Source organism: Temnothorax longispinosus, chromosome 8 (genome assembly GCF_030848805.1).
Source record: "Temnothorax longispinosus isolate EJ_2023e chromosome 8, Tlon_JGU_v1, whole genome shotgun sequence".
Taxonomy (NCBI): Eukaryota; Metazoa; Arthropoda; class Insecta; order Hymenoptera; family Formicidae; genus Temnothorax; species Temnothorax longispinosus.
This window is the reverse complement of record NC_092365.1, coordinates 16,259,068-16,275,796: the sequence shown is the minus strand read 5'-3', so window position 1 is coordinate 16,275,796 and position 16,729 is coordinate 16,259,068. Positions and strand designations below refer to the sequence as shown.

The window sequence follows — 16,729 nt, the reverse complement described above, 5'->3', positions numbered from 1 at the left end:
TGTTTTTCCCATGAAGTTACTGCCGCCCCGTTACGGAGGTAGGAAGGGTGGCGCGTGACACACCCCCATTGAAGTCCCATGTACGGGATATACTTAAATTAAACGGACGCCGGTGTCGCATTATGGCACAGAATAGCAACTTATATCTAACCTCTCATTAACCCCGTGTGAACCTGGATTGGGACCCCACGTGAAAACCGAGACGTCGATTTTCAAACTGAAAATCTGTAGTGTTTTATTACGGGTTACGGCGAGACGCGGGTGACATTTTAAGCGGACTCATATGCGCGAACGTTGGGAACGCTCGCATTTTTCGTCAGTGACGTTTCGAATTTATGTTCTCTATAACAATTAATCAAATTTATACCGAGTACCCCATTTTCACCGTACAATATTTCAATAGCGCTTGTCTTGAAATTAATTAGGATTGAAAATTTTAGTATGAAAATATTGAGATTGCAATAACTTTCGAGGTATGTAGTACGAATAATCAAATTTTGATTTGTCATTTGTTCCGATTTTTCTAAATTAGATAATGTTGGCTTTTACCGCTTAATTCGTTTTGTTTTTTAGTATTTTATATTATATATAAATACATTATAATCAGCTGTTAATCTATCTTTATTAAGCGGATTAAATAGGATAGCAAATTCAAATCGTAACATGCATATTATTTTAATCTTTTTTTTTTTTAATTAAAATTGTGAACGTCTGATTAAATATTCCATTGGAAAAACGTTACATTTTGCCAAAAGCGATAGTTTTGTATCGTTTTCTTTGATTTTAATCAATTTTTAGAATACGCTAATATATTCAATAATTGTTTGGGGATATCTTGTTTAAGCTGCAAATGTAATAATTAAGTTGTAACTTGTAAAAACATCCATATTGAAATATTTTTACGAGAAGATCGATCGGTTATGAAATCACACGATATCATAGGTGAAAACACTAGCTTGTCGCTAATTACTATTGAGCCGAACCGCTCGTAAAAATGCTGAAAACAGATCCCGTTAATCAAATAAAGCCCTTACCGGGTGACGATCGATGTTACAAATATTTGTTGATTTTTCGGCACTAGTCGAGGCGAGAGTACACAAATCAGAGCGCGATTCATCGGCGCGCGAGCGTGCGCCATTCGCGTCATCGTTGCGCCATTATTCCGCGGTGCGATGATTCACACAATGCTTATCTTTTTTTTCGTGCCCGTTTCACGCTTTTCCAAGTCCTCCTCTGGACCCTTAAGCAGCTAAGAGCCCGTGATCCGCGATCGTCGTGGCCGGAAGAAGAGATCGAGAGCAGGGGCGAAGCGAGAACCTCGAAAAACTTCTTTACCGCAACAATGGCGTACGCCGATTTTAAAAAGATCGAACGAAGATTTACCGTCACTTTCACACCTCTCCGCGGGTCGACCTAAGACCTATAACAAATACCTGATGGGCGTAATCTTGGTCGGGGCCCTCCCGCTACGGTAGGACCCCTGCGCTGGGCCCCATTATGATATTCGCGGTATTGTCGAGGTGTCGAATCTGTCTACAAATAACCACTAGAGAAATGGTTACTCAGTCGCTACTCTCTTTCGCTCCCTTGGCTCTTCCCTCCGTCCTGCTCCCTTCGCCGCAGGAATATGCTGCTGTCTCTCGCTTGCACGCTCGTTCTCCGTTCATCGCCCTCTTACCCCTCACCGTTCTCATTCCGCGTCTCTCTACCATTCAGAGTGGACTACATTATTTCGTTGTAAGGCCTCGACCACGCCGCATTATCCTAAACATCTAAATCCGGACAGCTGGAGCCCATGCAGTGACTCTCAACTTAGCTATCTGTAAACGTCAAATATAAATATTTCTAAATTTCTATATTAAATCATATTCTTTTTCGTAAACGATTATAAGTTCGAGGATTATCATTTACACATCACTGTGTATTTAACACAAGGTATAGATAACCCGCGAATAACATTTGTATGACTTTTATAAATAAATGGTATCAATAATGAATAAATGTGCTAATACAATAATTTTTATTACGCGTAGTTTTAACAGTGTTTTTTCTGCAAATCTTTGGTGTTGATTAAAAGTCCCTTTTATTTTCCTAAGCACAGCATATATTATATTATTATATTAAAGCTTACGTTAAAAAATAGAAAGCAACCAAAAATATTTCGTAACTGTGTATGTTTGTGCAAACCGTTCTCATTTCGAGAGCTTTATGCTATCTTAACGTTGATCATGAGAACCACTTCCTAATGAATGCGCCAGAGGTGTCAGAGCAGCAACTGTCAAAACACGACCGGCAAGACGGCGACCGTGCCATCGAGTGCACGACGAAGATAAACGATAGCAGGGCGAGAGTAGAGGAAGACAGAGCGGACCTTTTCACGCCATATTGGATATACCTTCAAAACAGTGCATGCCACCGAAGCCTATCGATAATCGCGACACCCATCCCTTTATTCTCGTCGTACGAAATTCCCACAGGCGCGTGTACGTTGCGGACAAAAACAGACAGTTGTTCCGGGGTAGCGTTTTTCAGTTTCTCTCCCCCTATCGTCGCCTCTTGTCGAGTTATTGTCAATATGATCCTCTGGTCAAGTAAACGTGTTTCCACGAATAGGCCAAAATCCCACGACTTCATTCAAAGTTATTTCTGTCTCTCTTCTCCTAGATACATATAAATAGTAAGTTCGTTCATTATAATAAACACTTTATTGCGCGTACGGATTCTTTAATCAATTTAAAATTTTTATCTTTTTGCAACCAACATTACCTTTTGTTACTTATACATGCTAGCGAAAAAGTAAATCCTATTAATTATTCAGTATATTTTCTGTATAAAAAAACTTTTTGCTCGTGTATAAATCTATCTTTTTAAAAATTGATTTTTGCTGCTAAATTACACGCAACTTATTTAAATGATAAAACTTTGGTTGATTTATATTGCGTAGACACAATGGATTTATCATGGACGTATCGTGGAAACAACGTTGCCAAAACAGACACGGGTTTCATGATTTCTTTTAAAAGTCACCGGCTGAAAGCCGCCGTGGTGTGTCCGAGAGCACTACGTAAAAGTCCGCGTATTGCTCCATTCCCCGCATCCCGACGACTCCATCTTCGTGTCTGGAAATCTACCCAGCTGCCGAGCACCGGCGAAGGGGAGAGACAGGGCGGACGTGCGATAGAAGAGGAGAGGAAGATACGAGAGATGGAGGCAGCAGGGGAAGAGAGAGAGCGAGAGAGAGAGGGAGAGAGAGAAAGAGAGAGGAAGTGGTCGCATGTAGAGGCATCAGGCAGGGTGGAGTCGACGTTGAGAGAGAACTTAGGCGTGCGCCTTGGGCATATCGGCTTTTCGGGAGAGTCTTGGTCGATGTTCCCTGGTTCCTGGGGTTAACCCGCGGGATCGGTTACAAGGCGATCCGGCCAGCCGATTGGTTCATTTTGTCAGCGACACCCGCCCACGCTGCGTTATCGCGCAACTACTCTGCCTGTCTGCCTCTCTCTTCCGTAGCTCGTCTCTCGTTCTATCCGCCTCTCCTCCGCTTCTCCCCGTTTCGTCTCTACCTGTCTCTCGCTGCTTTTATCTGTCCATTCCGTCTCTCTGTCTCTCACCATCGATAATCCGTTCTTCCCACATCGCGTTCTAACACGCGTTTCGTGCCCGAGACTCGAGCCTACCGATTCGCTTTTGACCTTCGACGAAAAGGAAAAAAAAATGAAATAAAAGATCGTCTGGACACGACTCTAAGATTGTTAACGGTCGATGACTCCGCAATTTTTCGACGACCTGGCGTGGAAGCCGTGTGACGTGCGAATCTGTGGGAAGGACGGAGCGATTTCAGCAACAACGTGCTCGTTCTCGCGCGGTATCGTTTTAATCGTGGAGCGACACGCGAGTGTAATGAGAAATTGCTAATGAGAGGTTTTATAAATAAAATAATAATTACCATTTCGGGGTGCATGCATTTTTCAGCGTCGTACGTCGTATAACGATTCGAGAGAAACGCACGAGTTCCACTTGCGATAGCGATTTCGTTATCATCGGGATCGTGTGTCCGGCGTTGTCGAATCGCGCGGCATAAATGTTAAGCCATTTTAATGCGTCGATGCGTTTAACACGTTCCATGGATTATGCGCGAAATTTGCCACTCCGTTTAACAGTCAGGACCGGATAGGATGTATAATGGATGCGAGGATGCGGACAAAATACTCATGATGGTCCGTTGTAATGTCATAATAATCTGTTAATATATTTTCGCGCGAACGTATGTACAGGCGCAAATAATAATAATAATAATATTAATATTAATAATATTAATAATAATAATGCTTCATTTCTTCTTCATATATTTATATATGTATAATTCCGTATCGATAGTCTTTACGTAAGTCTTTACCTATAATATATGTATATATATATACTATATATATATGTATATTGTATGTATAGTGTACGTACTGTCGTAATATGTTCATATTTATAAGACGGATTATACAAGAATTTCGCTAATCGAGTCTATCTACAAAGAGGAGGGCGAAAGCGTGAGGTTCCTATCGTCTCGCGCTTAAGATCGATTGGCCATACCCGGCCTCGAAGTTCTCTCCTACACTCTTTTCATTCCCAGAATGACGCAGGCCTTCCCCAAAGAGCCAGGCGATTAATGAAATATACAAAGTCGCTAGTTTCTACTTAACCTAACGGGGAGGGAATTGGCGGGGGGAGTGTAAATTGGCTCGTTCGGGTATCGCACTCTTTCCTACAGAATAAGTCGTGTTTCTCTCGTTCAGATCCGAGCTGTTTTTGTAGTTTTATCTAGAGTATGAAGCTTTCTTACTCTCCGCATACGAAGGATTACACTGGTAATAGTACAATAGAACACATGTACAATCATACTAATAACATGGACAATCGACATATAAACAATTATGCTACGAATGTAACCGAGGTCCCAAAATGATATTACTAACTCACAAAATAAAAGTCATGAAGAAGAGACAATATTTTAATAGACATATATTTTGGTCTCTTCTGTGGATCAAATAAATAAAAAGAAAAAAATGTGAATCTCATAAGAATTTAGGATTTATGAGTGAGTCAGAGTAATTTTGAAATAACACGCAAAAAGAAATGATGATCGAATGTAAATAAAATTCATAAATTAACATAGAAATTATAATTTAACAGAAGAAAGGAGCGTGTGATCATATTCAACTTTGCTTTGAAAAATCTGGAGTTTGCTAAGATATCTGGCGATGTAGTTTTATTAACGAGAAAGTAGAGAGCTATTAAGAAAGAAGATATGAAAATAGGTTTTATTGGTGATCTCAGTAATATGATCATCAACACAATTGTGCGTTTATGTTCGCTTAAAAAAAAAAGAGAGAAAGACAAAATGAAGAAAAAGAGCTGCTCTTGAATGCTAAAGAATATTTCGTTGCGGCTACGACATTTTCCGATTTCTCAAATATTGATATCGTAACGCAGTGGTCTCCGTGGCTAGATATTGAGGATTCGTGTTATCCGCGCATCGACCATCAAGTCTCACAATGAAACCACTGCCGTAGCGAGTCCAACTTTGAGTTCTCTCGCATTCTCGTTTTGTCATCTTGTATAGGCTGGTTTTGTTACTGTAACGTCTGACGCCGGCAAAATACAGGATTTTTACGTAAAAAAATAAAAAAAGGAATCCAACCAATATACATAGAAAAGAAATAATAGCTTCTTTAAAAAAAGTTTTTTTTTATGATTTCGAAATCTTGAGAGTTACATGATTTTCAATCATGTAGTTACTTTTTTAAAACATAATTTCTCTATCAAATACATTTCTGCATAATCGAAAGTAACTAAAAATAAAAGGTATGTAATTTTGAAAACGTGTACTTTTTTCATGAAAATCCTGTACAACCCGCTGTATGATTAATCGATCTCGGAGACTATTCGTGATAGAGAGTATCAACTAGAAAGCGGCACTATTTACAAACTATAAGACTCACTGCATCTGGTTCTTGGATTTTGATGAACGGACGAGTCGGGAACGTCCAACGGAAGTTATGTACACGCCCTGACCGTTCGTTTTTTTTTTTAAATCCGAGAGATTGCACTTATTTAGCGGATTTGCACTCACTTTTCGAAGCGTCTATTCCCGCGTTTTATAAGAGCGTTCTATCACACATCACCAAACGAATTCTTCCTAAGATTCATAGCGTAGTAACTTCTTATGTCTTCGAGTAGAATTTTCGACAATGTATCTACGTACTGATATCATTGAGTCATCTTCATATACATTGTTTTAAGCTCCTTAGATCTGCTTTTTTTTTTTGGTGATGTTAACTGTTGTCGTGGAAGAAAGCCATCTTGCTAGATACTGATTCACATTTTGCATCTATCTTTGAATAATCTCCGTAGTTTTATCGATCCTCATTTGTTTCGTTATAACGGTCCTCATGAAAATGTGAAAAGTTTCCTCAGAATATCGTATCGGATCTGCGATGTCGCGCATACTTATAATTTCCTAGACACAACCGATTCTTCCTCGCATCTCGTAGAACTTGCCGATACATAAAGACCAAATCGTTGTCCACTCTATCGGATCCCCCGCCTTCACAACACCTCGAAGCGCTCGTTCGCGATGTCACCGCATCTATAGCTCTTTTTCGACATCGGACGATCATTTGTGTCGACGGCGTCTTGCGATTCGTCGTCCTTGTCGTATCACGCGGGCGTAAAGGGCCTGTGGATCCGCGGGTTTGGATTCGCCGGCGGTGGCGTGGCGACCCTTATCAGCCCCTGACCTTGGGACTGACCCTGAGGTGTCGGTTGACGCGGGGGTGGGCTGCCTCGTGACGAGGGGGTATGAGGGCTAGGTACTGCCACCCTCAGCGGACCAGTGACCGACAGGTTCGCCGCCATTAGTGGCGGGCTGTGGGCCTCCGATAAGCTGTCCGAAAGACGAGATAACCCGCCGTCGGATAATCGCGACGTTTCAGATATCCTAGATATTCCTTCGGACAGCTGGTGTTGGGGGTGCGGGTGGTGTAGCAGGCCTTCGTGCGGATGGAGTCTCGGCGGTGGCAAACCCAGCGAATCCGGCAGTCTGTAATAGAGTAAAGAGAGAACTGCATTTTCTCTGGAGAAAATACAGTTTAGCGGAAACGCGGTCTATTATGCGACATCTTGTTATTACATGATATGTGTATAATATAATATCAATTCGCATGTAATTTACATTGATTTATAAATTCTTGGGATAGATTGATAGAAATCGAGGAGAATAAGCAATGAAATGTCTCGAAAAGAAGCTCGTGAAAAAAATCAGCTGCTAAAACTTACCTCGTCGCCGGATCACCCCTGGGCCCTACAGCCTGGAAAGGGCTCGACTCCGCGAACCTGAAAATCCCACCACCCGGCATATTCGAATGGTTAGGTTGCGGACTATGTGGTCCGAATCGGAAGCTCGTCGGTGGAAACTTGAAAGCCGTCTGACTGAATCGAAAGTGCGGCTGCGTAGGATCGAAGCGGAAATTCAAAGAGGGTGGTGGCAAAGGTCCGAGAGATCCAAGGGGTACTGGGGACGGTTGGTGGTTTGGTGGCGGCGAGGAACTTGGCGATGGCGGTGATGTTCCTCCGAGAGAAATGTCAGATTCCTCGCTGCTACTGCCGCCGGGCCCCGGGCTCAGAGTACGCCGCGCGTTTCCGTTTCCTTGGCCCGACTGTTGCTGCATTCTGCTGCAAATAACGCGTAATTCGCGGTTATTAACCGATATTATCGATACATTTGAAACAAGGTTTAAAGACCGCAAAATGTTATTCGATGGTCACTGATATCTTAATAAACGAACAAGAGTAATTAAAGAGAAGATAATAAGCACTGTAAAAGTTTAATAATAAATTTTAGTAATATAATTTAGGTTCTCTAAGACTGCATGCACAGAAAATATAGAAAAAATTAACCAATACACATATCACTTAAATAAAGTAATAGACAAGGAAGAGATAAGAAGAAAGAAACATAGTGAGAAATTATAATTACAATAGATATTTCTAAAAATTCCAAAAATCGCGATATATTATTTGAATTGCAACTGCCTAGATCGGTTAGCTTTCTGGCGAGGAAGAAGGCACGTGTGGTCGCGATGGGAATTTTAATTCGTTCCTGCTTTAGGTGGCACACAGGTTGTGGATGTGGTGCATATGCGCGGTACTGAAAACACTTTGTTTTCAGTCATCGCCGCGCGGAGAGCGCGGCTGTAATTAATGAGCGCGCTCATCCTTCCCAGGTGGAGGCGGCCGAGGATTCACGGGAGAGTAACGACGATCTCCCGACGACGGGGTCTCGCATAAAGGAGGGGATCCACCTCATTACTCGGCAGATCACGTATAGATACGGGAAAACACGGTAAACTTCACACGCGCGCGAAATGACGAATGACCGTGCGTTAGGGTAGCCGAGGAGGTGTTCGGTGTATCGTCGGAACGGAAAAGGCATTATCCGATCTTACGCCACCGCCTAAAAAAACATAGGCACTTCCCCGAGGGGCAATTAAAGATTGTCGCGATATCTTGGATCGGATTAGAATTAACTCGTTAACAGCCTTGAGCTTCACAAGATCACGCGCGATTACGATCTTGGGAATCGGCTTTATTGAATCGCAGATCGTCCGGTCGATCATGAAATTTTGCGATGGGAACGCGAACGTTGAGGTCGCGCCGGAAGTGGCGGAAAACGGAGATCGACTCGATAAATGTCATCAAGAAAGCCCGTTATTTCGGACGATCGTGTTTATCGCCTATTGACTCGCGATTGCAAGACAAGAGAGAAAGAGAGAGAGAGAGAGAAGAAGTAGAAGGAGGAGGAAAACCACCCCCGCTTGGAAATACAAGGATGAAGAGCGCGCGCGACAGTCGTTCGCCATTCTGCTAAAGACAATGAGGCGTCGCGGTCGTCTTAAAAGCCTCTCGGCCGCAGATCGATCCTATAGCAGGGTTTCCGAGATCCTCTCGTATTTTCTTTGCTAATCGAGTCTCGAGTCGGACCCGTACTGTTACCACGGTAACGCCTCCTCGAGAGGCGGAAACGTCGGATTGTTCGTCCTCTCTCTCTCTCTCTCTCGTTCGCGATGAGAGAAAAAACCCGATTGCAAAGAACGGTAACCTCGAGAGACGAATCATTTGTCTCTGAGAAACGCGTTCGCGATGCAGATCGATCTTCGCAATATCTACAATTTTTAATTCCACCGAGAAAGATAATAAGATTATCGCGGTATTCCTGTTATTGTACGAAAGTTAAATGTTTTAGTATAATATTTTCATTAAAACTGGTGCTGTGTGCCCTTTAAAATAAATTCTGCAATTACTGCTCTGCAGAGAAGAGATCTGGGCAGTGGTAAAAAAAGAAATTAATGATATTTTTTATGAGCCTTATCACGTTCAAAATACGCTTTCACCTAAGATTATTTAATTAATATCATGAAAATACGTCTTTCATTTTACGTGAATATTCATGTAAGCTCCCTTTTCATCGCGCCTAATGGTGTACTCAGATAGATTAATATGACACGTCGGCGCAGAGGCGAATCCTTCCAATGGTGTTGAAATAATCTCCGATCATACGTAGCAGGTACCGCGACTGAAGAGCTAAAAAGTACGCGATGTGTTAATCAGATGAAATAGCGTCATGTTCTTGCCAACGCAATCGGGACTTGATCGTGGTTGAATTATACTCGTGAATAATGAAATAACCGACCGTGAATACACGCGCCGTTCGATTTTGATTTTGCGCGAGCACGGTCATGGTACAAAAGACAAGAGCGGCTATTAACACATGATTCAAGATCCGCTATCACAAGCGGGAATCGAGTTCCGTTTTATTACTTGTGCTTTCAATTCTCAGTTCACTTATCTCTCGTTTGTTATCTGATATATCTGTTCTACGCATACATATATATTATATAAGCACTTGTATCTTCTGAATTTTCGCCAATCTGCAATTTTTAGCGTAACAGATAACTTAATATTTTTTCCAAACACTTGAATTCATTTAAATACTGCTTCGTCGACGCATCGACACGAGTACAATTTTTACACTTTTGCAAGTTTTGTTCTTTCTCTTTCGTCTTTCATTCTTTCACCCACGCCATTGCCTTTCTCCTCGTCGCTCGCCCTCATACGTGAGACATCCGACGCGTTTTAATTATGCTCTTGGACCGCTGGCCTTTATCTTCGCCCTTTCACGAGATACCCGCACGAGGCGGTACAACTTATTATGTGCCAGGGCCTTCCGTCCCGTCCCACACGGTATTCCACGGCGATCGTCCCCATTGAGATCATCTTAATGTCGTGGCGGGATTAAAACGCGGGGACTCGGGTGTCAATTTTTCGGCGCGCATAAAAGGGGCATTAAAGCTCTGCGGTTTAAATTTCGTTGTACCAGGCAGCGCCGTGGTCGGTGCTAATTGTGTTTCGATAGGCGATAAATCGAATGAGTTTTCAATACCTGTAGCGACAGCAACGTTGTCCACGTCGATGCGACTTCTTTATTTCAATGAACTCTCATGCCAAACTGAAGTAATTCGTAAATTAAAACACCTTTCAATCAAGTAATAAGTATGATATTCTGAGCTTACAAAGAGAGAAAACTATGTAAATTAAAATACTGAATTTCAAACAGCTTGAGGCGTTAAATGAAAGGACGATACTCCTACAGACGATAAATTTCCGTTATAACTCGGAATACCATCCTTGACATTTAGCTGGTATTTGATTCTCACTCTTCAATTATAATAGTTGAAGCGATTAAATATTGTATTCAATCATCGCTTAATCCGATCACCTGTGTGCCTTTAATCCATTAAATCAGCATGCTCGTAATTCTTGTCCCACAGAGCTATTACTTATGAATTTACACATCTTTGTAATATCTTTTAAATATTTCTATCAACGCTAATAAGGGATTAAGCGCGGATCCATCGGGGAGCCAGTTATAGAATAATTTACGATCGAATTATGCCAGTCTCCTCTCTTCTCGGCGACCAGCATTAAATTTTCCGCCCATCGATGTTCGGAAAAAGATTAATGAAGCACCATTATAATTACCGACCAGTAAACAGACTTTTTGTACACTGTCTTAGCGTTGATAATCTCGTTTACGAAATAACGTAAAAGTTAAGACAATTCTGATAGACGAGAACAACAAAAATATCTATTTATGCGCACAGATCCATAAAGAAGACTGAAAGAAGATAATACTTGATGTTTCTCTTGTACATCTTTTAACTTCTCAAAAAATATGCTCATAACGGTTAGACTCAAGAGGCAAAGTTTCGCTTACACACTTTAGAATAAAGATGCGTAGTACGAACTCGATTCGCTTCTTCGTGTTCTTTCTTCTTCCGCGTGTACTAAAAACGATTTCGTACGCACTTCGTTATGCATTTACGCGTTGCTCGTGCACGCGTGCGCTCGCGCGCGCGAATTCGCGTGGCGAATTGCAGCGCCGAAAGAGCCGCGCGATGGCAAAGGCCAACAGGTGACGTTGTACTTTCGGCGCGAGACGCGGCGGTGATTAAAAAAGAAATTCATCAGCGCGCCGGGGGAAAGTATCAGGTGCAGCGGCGACGGACGAGAGGGGGACGATGCACCGCCGCCGTTAAAGTATTTATGCCGCATGACGAGTCACTTTTGGAATCCCGCCGTATATTATAAAGTATTATGCACGGGGACGATGACCAGGGCTCAAACCGTGACGGAAGCTACTGTAATTACGCGCAAGATGGTCGTGCGTAGCCGGCGTTGGTAGCCTCCATTGATTCCCGATCGAGAAACACGCGGTGAAAGGTGCGCGGCTTTTGTTCCGGGCCTCGGGGAGACAAGTGTCCGGCTTTATTCGAATTATTCAAAATTACGCTGAGAAATTGCATTCCGTAGCCGTCGCCGACGCCGTTCTCGTGATTCTCATTTCAATCGTCGCATACGTAACGCAAATTTAACCCTGACATCCATCTGGGTCGGTGAGTGATTTTCAGAAGATTGAGAATTAGCATGCAAAATAGTACTTCTAACAGATTCTTTGTGAATATATTATTGTATAAGCCTATTATATGTTTCCTTTTGTTTAGTATTAATTATGCTGTAACGTTAATTATTATTGAACTTTGGAGTCGTTCGTGACATAGTAGAAAAACTAGCATGATATAATTAGCTGAACTGATGACTAGCTATGCTGATGTATTATTCGTGTTCAACTCTTCGAGATGGAATCGTGATCCCGCCGAAATAAATCAACCTAATCCTTCACGAACGAGTTTCTACGATTTCGTTTCTTTCTCTCTTTTTTTTAATAGAGCGTAAAAAAGGCGATCGATTTCAAGTCCGATATCGCGAGCGGATCTGTCTTGAGAGTTGCGCGAGACTGACGAGGGATATCATTTTAACAGAATCTACCCCGATGTCAGGCGACACCGTGGATTTTGATGCGTGGTACGAGACCCCCTCCCTCCCCGCTGTCCCCCCCCCCGTTCGGACCCCTCGTTCGGACCAACCCCGTGCCAATGCTAAATACCCCGTGCGTACAATGGAGTACATATCGTTCGAGAATCTGAGCCATGCGAAGTCTTCTACAAAAGGTAACTGGATACCGGTACGAGGAAGAGACGGCATGTGAACAGAGGCCCCGCGATTTCAAGGGAGGTTACTGCGTACCCCCCCCCTCCCCTTGTGTCGCTCTTTCTCTCTCCTTCACTATGCCCCTGCACTTTCCCGCTTTACTCTGCCCTCCCCGCGTCGCCGTTTCACCCTCGTTTCTCAACTTCTTTTTTTCGACGCTAGCTCATTTTTAATAGCCGCTAATAGAGACGTTAAAACGATACGGGCCCTCTTGCTCGACTCGGAACCCGATGCTCAATTCTTTTCTCGCTATCGCAAGCCCTCTCGCTCTCGCTCGCTGTCGTTCTGCTCCCCTCGCGTATGTGTCTCTGGAGAAAAGCGCGATGCGTTCCGGCGCGTTTTACTCAGGATTATGAAGCTCGTTTTACAACATAATTTACTCGTAAACAACATAAGCGGAGATACGCTCGTAAAGGAAAATTTTAATTAATTAAAGAATTCTAGGTTTGAGGAAATTACGTAAATCAATGTTCAGCAATACCGTAGTAATTGAAATAAAATAATGCTTAACTCGAAAATAAAATTATAAAATAACTTAGAATGATTTTTTTCTATTTACATCATATCTTTCCTTTTACGTTTTGTAAAAAAAAAAGAGGATGGTTTCATCGAGAGAAAATGATGTCTGAAAAATTTTTGAGAGAAATTTATTACGCTCGGAAGACGCGTATGACCAGGAAAAAAATAAATTCACGGACCTCATTCTGCGCTATGCAACAAACAGGAACATTATTATCATTGTACGCAACAGAGGTGGATTGGTGGATATAAAGGCAGCGTATCCGCGCATTCACACACATTCCCAACTCTATCGAGGCCCCTCTCACCTCGGAGGTTACATTAGGCGGATAACATACTCGAGACAAAGAAAGGGCCTGCTCGCGCATTACGCCGGAGACGTTCGAGTGGCAGCGTGATGAGCGAGGCGGCATCACGGACAGGTAGCCCATGATTTGCAACATTTTTATCCGGGCCAACATCGGGAGACGTCTCACCGCCGCAACATGGCGACCGGTCATGGAAGAGGAAGAGGAGGTGCATGCGGTTTGCATTTTCTAGCCCGGCCAGGTTGACAGGCCAGATCCTTTCTGTCCTTCTGTGTCGCCCTGTGTCTCGGGAACTCTTAGAGACCGGGCAAATGTTTGCCCGCGAACAAAGAGTATCCACTGACGTGGCGACCTCACTTGTTCCGCCGTCGTGCAGCCAGCCCCTGGTACAGGGGCCACGGTATATATTTGTGAAGATTTTTAAGCGCGCAATGCACCGACCGAAAACCGATACCCGCGGGCCGTGTCTCTTCTCGGCTCCCATCGCGATCGGACAGACGGTCGTATTCCCTTCTCAAGCGAATTTCTCGTTCATTTGGAATGGGATGGGAAACCGCGCCGTTTTACCGACCACGCGTTTTCTAGAAAATGAGATTCCAATCTCGTTAGATTGATATATCACTCGATTGTTTGGTGCTTTTCTTTTTTGCGATCGCTACTGTAATTAGTTAGAAAACGCTCGTATCTATGTGACACATTTGCATTCGAAATTATATATCCCACTGTATTGATTGACATTACCTTGACTTACATTGAACTTAATTATCTAGCGTAAGGCAGGCAATATAATTTACGATATGCCATCGTTTGACGTATAATTAATTATATCGACATAATTACTGGCAGTCATGACTTACGTCATTGATTCGTATATTTATACATTGAATTAAATATCACTCAATTACATCTTTTATATGCATGTTCGTGTGCATAGTGATGATAATAATAATTATTAGCATAATAATTATTACATTAATTTAATAAATAGTTAACCATCTGCATATTATACCTAGTGGCACTGATTGATTTCAGAGTTCCTACATGAGCATTTGAGATTTAATTTCAATCGTAACAGAATATAAATAAAAGAAATGTAAAATTTTTTAATTAAAAAATATTTAAACTGAACCGATTATTTTGAAGGTACAAATGCAGGTTCACTTACGAAACGCAGGGAGTTTCAACGAAATGCGGCTTGAATTTCGATTACGTTGTATCGATTTTTAAATTCGCCATTATACGGAGTCTCGCGATGGTAGCCGTGTCGCATTAGTGAAATAGACATCGCTCGTCTTTTTCCCACTCGAAGGACGCGCTCGTTGACTAGAGAGACGACGACAAACATTTTCCTACAGGAGCGTAGACATGTCGAGTGTTTGCCCAAGCATTCGTACGAGGTACCCGGTTCCCCGGGTATTCTTCGTGGGAAAAATCTCCGAAAATTAAATCCTTACCCGGGTATTCACCACGAGAACCGTGCACTAATCCCTTTGTCTCAATCCCGTGTATTATATCCAATTTTGGCGGTCGACGGAAAGACACTAGTCCCGGTTCCTTTTGGAAAAATTATCTACACAACGGAAGAGGATCCGCGCCGGGATAAGGTAAATGAAAGGAAAATTTGGAGACGTGTTTCGCTTGGAACATACGCTGGAATATCATGTTCGAACGATCGCAAATCGACAAGCTAATGATTCGAAAATATCTGATCGATTACCTAGAGCGTTTTTAAAACTGAGAGGGCATGTTTCGTAGACTTTACGTAATTGCGGATCTTGTTTTTGTCCGCTTCCGTGAATCTTACATAATGCGGCGGTGCATCGGGTAATCGTTCCCTCAAGTATTTCACAGTTGATTAAAGAAAACGTAGACGAAGGCATTTAGTGGAGCGTCGAGCAAAAACGAACGGAAGACATTAACAGAGCTACGAAATCTCTATAGGCAAGAGACTTTTTGCTGCCAGAAAAAAAATGTTATCTCTGGTTATAGAAATATAACAATTAAAATATAGCTTTGTTCGACCTTTACGTTTTAAAGAAAGGGACCTCCGTCATTTAAAAATGATACATTCTTGGCGATACGTGAGGGAACGTATACAGTACAGGTTTAAAGGCACGGTATATTGTACTTTCTCGGTGACAGGGAGTAATACATTTCGCATACGTTGCATTTTGGTTGAGTTTGCCATTGGAATTAGAGTGCGTCGCGCGTGAATATTCACGGGGACACGGTGCGCGGGAATTCGGCGTTTCATTTAATTTAATGACCCGTTCCAGAGGAGACGGAGGTCGGTACGTACATCAGAAATCGCTCGGTAAATAATTAATATGTAATCAGACTCCGTTTGTATGCGAGAGCGGTAGGGACACGAATGCCTCGTCTCATGAGGTAGGTAGCAGGGGCGCCATCGAGGCAACGCTAGAAACGAAGGGTGTTTGCCGGCAAACACCGTGAAGGGCCTCTTAACGTATCCTAAACGTGTGCGTAGGGTTCTTTTTGTCAGGCGAGGTGACGCGGTAGATGGAATCAGAAAGAGAAAGAGAGAGCGATAAAAAGGGAAGAAGAGAATGTAAGAGGAACTTACGATGTTCATCTACTTGCTTTTCACGGCAGATTGACGCGGAAATGGAAGGTTCTTGAAGAAGTGTCGAGAGAAACAATGAAGACGAATACGTTTCCCGTCTAAAATATTCTCTTTGTATCGCGTACTCTTATCTGTCCTCTTAACTTTAACTTAACTTAAGGAGCATCTACCCCGTGGCGACTTTTAAATTTTTTAAGCAAAGAATCTGTCGAGTTTGGGATACGTGTGGCAGTCTACTATTCGATACAGTCATTTTCTGGAATTTACGTTCATCTGTAGTTTCCAAAGTGGTTGCACCCTGGGAAGGTCTCGAAGGAGCTACTTTGTAGGTGGTCGTCGGCGGAACGAATTCTAACTGTTCGCGAGACTCGGGGAAACAGGACGAGATCGAAAGAGCCGCTACACAATCGATGCCTCTCAATTATCGCATGACGAGAGGAGAGGAGAGGAACCTCAATGGCATCCGATTGAGGCACGCGCCATCGCTTAGAGACTCTCCGAGGTTCGAGGGCCCTCGAATCGATTCGAGTCCCGTGGCACACTTCGGGGCAAATTAAGTTTCGCTCCTGAAATATGCCCTCTCTCTCTCTCCTTCTTCTCTTTCTTTCTGCAGCTTTCTTCCGTGCTCACCGTGCATTTCGTCTCCGTCAGCGATCTCGTT

The 16,729-nt window shown here is 42.8% G+C and overlaps 1 protein-coding gene across 4 annotated transcripts in view; it reads right to left on the bottom strand.

Annotated features, from left to right (window-relative positions):
- Positions 1-4,224: 4,224 nt before the first annotated feature.
- Positions 4,225-16,729, bottom strand: part of Optix (optix) — a 48,103-nt gene continuing 35,598 nt past the window's right edge. The window contains exons 2-3 of one of the 4 annotated variants that reach the window (XM_071785974.1): positions 7,327-7,722; positions 4,225-7,123 (exon numbers count right to left, since the gene is read on the bottom strand). In XM_071785974.1, coding sequence (XP_071642075.1) covers positions 6,709-7,123; positions 7,327-7,722 — 811 coding nt within the window. In that variant the 3' untranslated portion in view covers positions 4,225-6,708. The remainder of the gene's footprint in view (positions 7,124-7,326; positions 7,723-16,729) is intronic. The other 3 variants (XM_071785975.1, XM_071785976.1, XM_071785977.1) reach the window with 3 other exon arrangements.